General features: G+C 43.5%; 1 protein-coding gene across 2 annotated transcripts; it reads left to right on the plus strand.

The window, feature by feature from the left end:
* Positions 1-3,315: 3,315 nt before the first annotated feature.
* On the plus strand, positions 3,316-4,809 carry LOC123412123 (heavy metal-associated isoprenylated plant protein 35-like). 2 transcript variants are annotated; one of them, XM_045105079.1, is made up of 3 exons: positions 3,331-3,442; positions 3,518-3,593; positions 3,723-4,809. In XM_045105079.1, the coding sequence occupies exons 1-3, from the start codon at positions 3,416-3,418 to the stop codon at positions 4,541-4,543; spliced, it is 924 nt and encodes a 307-aa protein (XP_044961014.1). In that variant the 5' UTR covers positions 3,331-3,415; the 3' UTR covers positions 4,544-4,809. The 2 variants fall into 2 exon arrangements, with proteins under 2 accessions (XP_044961007.1, XP_044961014.1); XM_045105072.1 differs by having other exon boundaries at positions 3,316-3,442; positions 3,518-4,809.
* The last annotated feature ends 4,271 nt before the right edge of the window (positions 4,810-9,080 follow it).

A 9,080-nucleotide genomic window follows, 5' to 3' on the forward strand; every position in this document is an offset into this window, starting at 1 on the left:
TGATATTAAAGCAGTATTAACTGGTCCCAAATTAATCCTTTCACTGTGGAAACCATTGATAAAAGTACAGAAGGTGTGCTTGATAATATGCCAACATTCCTCATAAAGTGGCCATTGAAACCACCAGGCCTAGGTGATTTGTCAACTCGCATGAGCTTGACAATCTCATCAAATTCATCATTGGAAAAAAGGCCTATCAAGTTCATGCAGATTTCTGTCTTTTGCTAGATGAAAAATATCAAAAAAAAATGTGAAAGTAACCGTAGCCATGCAATTCCCTCTTTAAATGATGCACATAAGATTGCTGCCTTGTGATCATGATCACAGACATAAAATTTGTGAGTGGATTTAAGAAAAGTAGTATAATTATGCATGAAGATCTATGATGCAATAGCATGATCTTTTTTAGTGTTTTCCTCTCCAAGATTAGCCCATCTGATATTTGCTCTCATTCGTTAATATTTCCTTTTGGCCTCCAAAAGTTTATTTTTGTGGAGAATAATTAGTTTTCTAAACCTTGGCTTGGTGAGGATTCTTTGATCTTCCATGCCATTTAATAATTTCACATAAAACATAAATTAATAACAGTTTTACTTAATTGAGAGAAAACAATTCTCCATTTCTTCAGACCCCTTCTCAGATATTTGAATTTGGCATTTAATTTTTTGCTGAGTCAGCAAAGAATGTAGAATTGTTCCAATGGTTTCCAGTAAAGCCCTCATATTTAGTTGAGCATTCTTCAAATATGAAAAATTGGCTTTTGGGAATGCTCCTATTAATCTGGCTCTTTACTGGTGCATGGTGAGAGATCTTTTCCATTGAGATAGCCATCGTAGATGGGTGAACAGTGGTCCAATGAGAGCTGGTATACACCCAATCAAGTTTTTCCAGTAGAGGTTGGTCTTGCATATTGCTCCATGTGAATGATTTTCCTTTAAGTGGGATCTCAACAAGATCAAGACTAATGATGATGTTGTTAAAATCTCCATACTCTTAGAATATCTACCTGGTTTGCTCCTATTTATCTGGTCCTCTTATGAATTTAAAATCACCCAATATCATCCATAGCTTAGACTGGTTGATGTTGATGTTCATAAGCCAATCAGTAAACTCTTGCTTACCTTCCACATAATTTGGTCCATAAACATTAGACAAATACCAAGTATTGTTGTCAAGATTGGAAGTAAATTCAAAAGTAATGTGAAAGTATTTCTTGGATATAGTTTTCCCTTTCAACAGATTCCATTCCAAATGGTGACAATACCTCGGGAGCTTCCATTAGATGGGGAATAACTGAACTTGTTGAACCTCTTGGGACATGAGTTTTTGATTTATGATAAATATAAATGACATCTCTTTGTTTCTTGAAATGTCATAGCACAACATGAACTTTCATTATTTTTCTGCCTATTATCATCCATCTAGCAGAGGAGTTAATGCCTCAAACATTCTAATTTACGATATCCCAGCTCTTGTTCATGTTTACTAATGTGGACTGACCAGATGCTCATATTGTGAGTGGCACAGTATGAGTGAGGTATGTGATAAATTTGTCCAAGGATCACTTTCTTGGTGGTTGAAGGGTTAAGCATATAATGGGTTTCACTTTTATAGTAAGCACATGAATAATAATTGTAGTAGCAGATGATCCTAACAGCAGGGTTACCAAAAGATTGGTGCATGCAGTATGAGTGCAACTTAGTACATGCCAACATAAGTTCATATGCACACATGCATCCAAATGACAACTTATAAATACAAATATGCAAATAAAAGGTAAATAGGAGGCAGTTATCTATTCATCTGAATCATCATAGTTCAGAACACTTGATGACACTTCATGAGGTGCCATCTTGCAGGGGCTAGTACCAATGGCTTGCAGGGTCTTCATAGTAAGATCCGGTGGCGGAGGGGCATTCCTGTTGATCACCATTGCATCAAACTGAGGTCCCAAGTTCATCGCCACAAAGGTCTTTTTTTGGGTTGTTATCTGTGTGGTTGTTGCAGGAAGGTTGCACATTCAGTTGAACGGCACCAACAACAAAACCGCATATGTCATATACGTGTTATATAGTAACACAAATATTAACCCCGTGCACCCTCCCTTCACCTAGAAAAAAGAAATCAACCGCGTTATATAGTAGCACAAATATTGTTCATGCAGCCACCAACAAAAAAATTTGTCTATATAAATATACATTGGTTAGCGAATAACACATATCACAATATGAAAGTCCCATCAAATCACCTAATTATAAATAACAATAGCCACACTCCATCATCTCCTTCACCCGCCAAACTAAGTTCAGAGAAAAATATATCAACGTCCATAATATTAAAAAAAACATGGAATTCCATTTCACGATGAATCTATCATGCCGATTTCATATTATGGATTTTGATATTTTTTTATAGATATAATCAAACTTAAAAAGTCTGGCTTTTTTTAAATATACATTATATTTTAGAACGGACTGATTTTTTTTAAATAACTTTGGCCCTGTTTGGAACCATCCAGATTATATAATCCAGTTTTTATAATCTATTTTGTCTCCAAACAAAACAATTTATGATGTAGATTATAAAAACTAGATGGATACATTATTAAAAACTCATAATCTACTCTACCCGAGCTAAAATCATATTATGGATTGCTAATGACCTATTACCCTTGTAAAGTTGGAGATAATTACATTCCTACCACCGCCACCCTCCTCTTCAAAAAATAAACAAAGGACAGACAGGTAATTATGCAATGTAAAACTTGGATTACAGTTTATATAATCTCGCCTTCAAACATGCCCAACTAGATTATTTTTATAAACCAGATTATATAATTTATATTTATAATCCAGATTATCATAATCTATTATGGTTCCAAACAAGACCTTAACAACTCCAACCCACAGCAAAGCGCGTGCAATCCTTCTAATATGATACTAGATCTGAGCAATTTCGATCAGAATAACTCTTACTCCCTCCAGGAGTATCTTCTCACCTTCTACTCCTCGGGACGGACATAAAAAAGGAGGTAAAAATGACCATGCTAAAATTCACGAAAGAATACACTTAGGCTGTTTCTAAATATAAGTTTTAAAAAAAATTTTACTAAATGACTACATACGAAGGAAAATGAATGAATCTATACTTTAAAGTATGTCTACATACATCTATATGTAGTCCTCTAATAAAACATCTTAAAAAAATTATATTTAGGAACGGAGGGAGTAGAATCTATTTTCTCATAACCAGCCTTAAATGTGATGGGTTCTCGCATGTCACACCATCTGCAAGCGACCAAACACGGCCTATATATCTCCCGAACCCTCCTCAAGGTAGTCTCAACAATCCGGCGTCACTTCCCCTTTTTCCCTCTCTGACTTTACCTTGGTTCCTCACCGAACAGACCGTCCTCATGGCAACAGAACCTCTGCAATGCAAGGTACCTCCCCCAAACCCAGCAATGTCACTTGTGCTCGCGGTGTTATTAGGCCTTCCTTGATTTCTTGGCTTGCAGACTCTGGTGCTCCGGGTGTCCATCCACTGCGAGGGATGCAAGAAGAAGGTGAAGAAAGTGCTGCAGGGCATCGATGGTGTGTTGTCACCTCTGTCTAGTCCAGTCTATCTCCAACATCTTCACTCTCTCTTCACTTCTCCATCCATCTTGCTTGCTCCTGTGAAAGGGGATTTCCTCTCATTTCAAAGATTCGCCTCATCTGAAGGCGTGTACAGATGCGACATCGACGCCCGGAGCAACAAGGTGACGGTCGCCGTCACCGGGAACGTCAGCGCCGACGCTCTGTTGAAGAGGCTCCGCAGGTCAGGCAAGCTCGCCCAGCCGTGGCCGGAGCAACAGCAGCAGCCGGCCGGCGGATCCCATAGACCTGGAGAAACCAAGAACGGCGCCATCCAGCCAGACAAGCCCGGTGACACGGGCACCGCCCACAAGCCGGCGTCCGACGACGCGGAGACAAACGCCGCAGACCAGAGCAACTCCAAGGCTACCCCTGAAGAAGATCCCAACAAAGTCGCCCGCGAGACCGCGAAGCCGGCTCAAGACGACACGGAGAGCACCAATGCGGACGCCGACGGTGATGACGCTGTCAATCATCGCAGCAAGGAGCCCACGGCGGAGCAATGCAACGGCTCCGAGAGGAAGCGGAAGCAGCTGCGGCAGGAGGAGGAGAAATCGGTCGATGCCATTGCTACGGTGGTGGTGGTGGCGGCAGCACCGGACCAAGGCAGCAATACTTGCCACTCGCCACCACACCTGCAGCAGCAGCAGCCGCCCCCGGTGCACGTCCTGAGCTACAGCATGGCGCGGCCGAGCGCAAGCGCGGCTTACTACGCCGCCGCGCCGGCGCCGGCAGCGCCAGGGGCGAGGTCCCTGCCGCCGCAGAATCTCCCGTACACGTACCCACCGTGCTGCTACCATCCGCAGCCGTCGCCTCTGGCGCCGCAGACGGGCGCGGCTTCGCCGGCGCGCTACTCCTACGGCGATCTTTTCAGCGACGACAATGCCAACTCCTGCAGCGTGATGTGAGGGAGTTGTAAGAATCGGCTTAAGCTTAATTTACCGTGAAATTAGTTCAAGCTAGTTGAGTCTATCTAGGATAGTTAGTAGATTGTGCTACTAGTACCGTAGAAACATCACAAGGTTCTGATGTTCATCAATCATCAGTCATCACACGTTCAAGATCGAAGAACTTTGTAAGGTGCGCTTGTGATGACCCAACTTTGTAAAATTGTAAGACCATCGGTGTCTTGAATTGGTCAGATTTCTCTATTTCAATTTTCATTTTATTGTTATATCTAGATGCAAATTACTTGCCTGCCAATTGTAGTGAGATAAGTGCCTTGGCATGAATACTGATTTTCTCCCAAACTTACCCAAAATACTGCCCACGAGTTCGTTCAAAGAAGGGTGGTTTATCATGAACTCGTGATTCCATTGCATGAGAGTTGGTTGGAACCTAATGATTTGTCAATCACAGTTTTGGTCAACATGTTCATGTCTAGTCCGGCTTAACTGAATCATTGTTATACACGTCACGCAAGAAACCTGCATGATGTGGATTGACAGAATTGTGAAGGCCGACACTAGTTCTGACTGGCAACGAATGGAAACAACACTTTCCATGCATTAACCTGATCATGATATAGAAATGGACCATTTGTGTCCCCTCTTAATTCATTTTTCGTGCCTTCAGATTCGGAATCAGAAAAGGGGAACAAGAGAAGGCTCGAGTTAACAAGAGAATGGCCTGACCAGAGCAACCACCCAGAAAAAGCACACTAGATTTACCTTTTGCCACAGCAGGATATGTTGAAGCCAATATGGCAAAGTGCATTTATAATGCCGCAGAGGCCAGAGGGCACTGCATCTGCACGGCAAGACCAGCTTTGGCCTGGGGCATGGTGCAGCATGACCATGACCATGACCAGCGGCCACCATGCTCGAGCAGAGATTTTGCATCCACGGCTCGAGACATCTACGACTCCTACATGCTACAGCTTGCCATGACAGAGATAAACAAAAAAGGAGAAATCTGAGAAATCCATTATTTGAGCAAAGTGCACCAAGCAGCTTGAGCCGCCGAGCTTGATTTTTGTCTCTTGTGGCAGCAAACAGGCAGTAGCACTAGCAGCGTGGTATGGGCTGTACACGTCGACAGTTATTGGTGGCGTCTCATTGTGGGTAGTCTCAAGGACATGGGGGATCCTGGTTAAAAAAAAAAGGACATGGGGATCCGTGGCTGTGGTGAGACGGCAGTGAGTTTAATGGTGGGTCCACATGAACTGAACTCGGAAGCGAGTAAATGGGGGTACCGGGTACCCCAGTAGGACTGTAGACCTCAGAAATTCAGCCTTTGCTTTCTCGAAAGAAATGTTAGAGAGAAACAAGGAGTTGCCATAGTCTGAATGCCTAAGAGAATCCAGCACATCCCTAAAACTCCGACCATTAGGCTGGTTTTAACGGAAGTATCATATATTACTATCATGCATATGATACTAGTGTATGATATTACATCCATAATGCATAGTATCATGAGCTAGTATCATAGAATAGTTTATTTATTGCCATGCACGACACATAGTTGCACAACATTTAATATGATACCGTATCATATGATAGCCAACCCTCTCTTTCTTCATTTAATTACATGCCACCTCATCACACATGCCTAGTTGACATGCATGATACTACTTATGATACTTCCATTACGATTAGCCTTAAACTCGCTTACAGTTTGCATAAAAACGGTTTTGCGGGTTCAAGCAGGTTGCGGTCGACCAAATCCCGCGTAGCCGAATATGTTGTTTTACGAATCGATTATGCGGGGTCTGCTCGGTCGCAGTCCGCTTCGATCCGCAAATCAAAAACCCCATATTACGTAATTTGACAACGATTCTGACGATTTAGTTCAAATTCAGAAAATAAAAGATAGTTCACGTGCAAATAAAAATATAGTTTTCTACGACAAACGTAAAAGGACTTCATGCAAAAGCAACGACCACATATGCATCCATCATCGAATTGGTCGTTTTTCACCCGTCGTCATGATCTTCACTGCGCACCACCGCCATCGATGCCATTGCCGCCTCCGAGTTCATCATCGACACTTGTTCCAACTCCGGCACCAGAAGCATAGCCGAGCACACTGAAAGCACAACGACATTGGTTCCAACTCCTGATTGAAAAACATCACCGACACCGAAACACCCACCGTCCGCCACTACCAACCTCCTCTTCAAGATGTCTCTCCTTGCCATATCATGCCATTTTTGGTGATGTTGTTCATGTCATCGCGGTTCAATGTCATGATCTTGTTCTCCTCGACAAGAAGCTTGGCCATGGCTTTGGTCTCATCGTCCAAGACTCTTCTCTCTTCAACGTCCGCCTTGCGCAACCCCGCATCCTTGAGCAATTGCCATTTCTCTTGCTTCTCTCGTGCCTTCTTCTCCGCCAACTCTTTCTTTACCTCAAATGTCTTCGCCAAAATCAACTCATTTGATTGCACCATGGCATCTATCTTGTCCCGCAAGCTCGATGCCTCGTGTTCCCTCTTGATCTTCTCCCTTGACTTCTTGTCTCCAACGGGCTTGTTCATGTTTCGTGGGCCATCATCATCTTGATCATCATCCAGACGTAAGTGAACCTCTCTTCGATGGGGATTCTTTCTCAATCAACTCCCACTTCTCACAAATTCGGATTCCACGCTTCCACTTGGAGGAGCATTGCAAACTTGTTCCAAGCCAGCAGCCTAACGGCTACAAATCGGCTTGACAAGGTCCCAACGACCTTGGAGTGAACGAAAGGTGCGTGTAATCCTATTGGGATACCTTGCCATCGTGCGGAAGTATTGATCTTTGATCCTTTTCCAATACCTCTTGGCGGTTTGAGATGTGCCGGTGCACGCATCAAGAAACACCGCACTCCAAGCCTTCATCAACATTTGGTCTTTGAACAACGTGTAGTTCTTCGATCTCGCACCTTTTTTTGCTTGTGCTTGGTCATATACCACCTCGTCTATCTCCTCCACCTCATCTTCACCACCGTGACTATCCACACCACCATCCATTTCATTATAATTGAAATCACAAATCGGGGCTTGATCGATGTCGGCGTTGTTGGTGTCCAAAAAGTTGACGAACTCGGCAGTGGCATCATTCGAACCGACCATTTTGTTGAACACCTCGTTTGCGGTGGAAGCAACGTCGTTGAAGGGTATCATCGGGGTACCTCTTGCCGGGGCGGAGGGAGAGGATGAAGTCGCCAGCCTTTTCGTAGGAGCCTTCTTGTGCTTCACCCCAGAAACCTTGCCCTTCTTCTCCGGCAGCGGCTCGGCAAATCACGCAGCTGTGGTGGCGTCGGGTGCGCATGCCTTCCCTGTGGAGCCAACCGGATTCCTGACCTGCACGACGATGTTGCCATACTGAAAGGACGTGGATGTCATTAATAACAAGAGGAGAAGGCAACTTGGCGAGCTCTTTAGCATAAGAAGCTTCAAGTTGAGCATGAGACTCGGTGAGTTTGATGAGCGAACTCTTAATAGCCCTTGAGCCATTTTCGAGGTGCTCATAGTCCTCAAGGAGTTTATGTTGGAATTATGCCCTAGAGGCAATAATAAATATAGTTATTATTATAATTCCTGTATCAAGATAATCGTTTATTATCCATGCTATAATTGTATTGAATGAAGACTCATTTACATGTGTGGATACATAGACAAAACACTGTCCCTAGCAAGCCTCTAGTTGGCTAGCCGGTTGATCAAAGATAGTCAGTGTCTTCTGATTATAAACAAGGTGTTGTTGCTTGATAACTGGATCACGTCATTAGGAGAATCACGTGATGGACTAGACCCAAACTAATAGACGTAGCATGTTGATCGTGCCATTTTGTTGCTACTGTTTTTCTGCGTGTCAAGTATTTATTCCTATGACCATGAGATCATATAACTCACTGACACCGGAGGAATGCTTTGTGTGTATCAAACGTCGCAACGTAATTGGGTGACTATAAAGATGCTCTACAGGTACCTTCGAAGGTGTTAGTTGAGTTAGTATGGATCAAGACTGGGATTTGTCACTTCGTGTGACGGAGAGGTATCTCGGGGCCCACTCGGTAATACAACATCACACACAAGCCTTGCAAGCAATGTGACTTAGTGTAAGTTGCGGGATCTTGTATTATGGAACGAGTAAAGAGACTTTTCGGTAAACGAGATTGAAATAGGTATGCGGATACTGACGATCGAATCTCGGGCAAGTAACATACCGAAGGACAAAGGGAATGACATACGGGATTATATGAATCCTTGGCACTGAGGTTCAAACGATAAGATCTTCGTAGAATATGTAGGATCCAATATGGGCATCCAGGTCCCGCTATTGGATACTGACCGAGGAGTCTCTGGGGTCATGTCTACATGGTTCTCGAACCCGCAGGGTCTGCACACTTAAGGTTCGACGTTGTTTTATGCGTATTTGAGTTATATGGTTAGTTACCGAATGTTGTTCGGAGTCCCGGATGAAATCACGGACGTCACGAGGGTTTCCGGAATGGTCCGGAAACG

This window comes from Hordeum vulgare, chromosome 1H, assembly GCF_904849725.1.
Source record: "Hordeum vulgare subsp. vulgare chromosome 1H, MorexV3_pseudomolecules_assembly, whole genome shotgun sequence".
Lineage (NCBI taxonomy): Eukaryota > Viridiplantae > Streptophyta > Magnoliopsida > Poales > Poaceae > Hordeum > Hordeum vulgare.

What these genes read in the sequence shown, in the direction of transcription:
- LOC123412123 (XM_045105072.1), top strand. Translation starts at nt 3,416, where the DNA reads ATGGCAACAGAACCTCTGCAATGCAAG. An exon ending in CAGAACCTCTGCAATGCAAG is followed by an intron (nt 3,443 to 3,517) that starts GTACCTCCCCCA and finishes CTTGGCTTGCAG; the next exon opens with ACTCTGGTGCTCCGGGTGTC.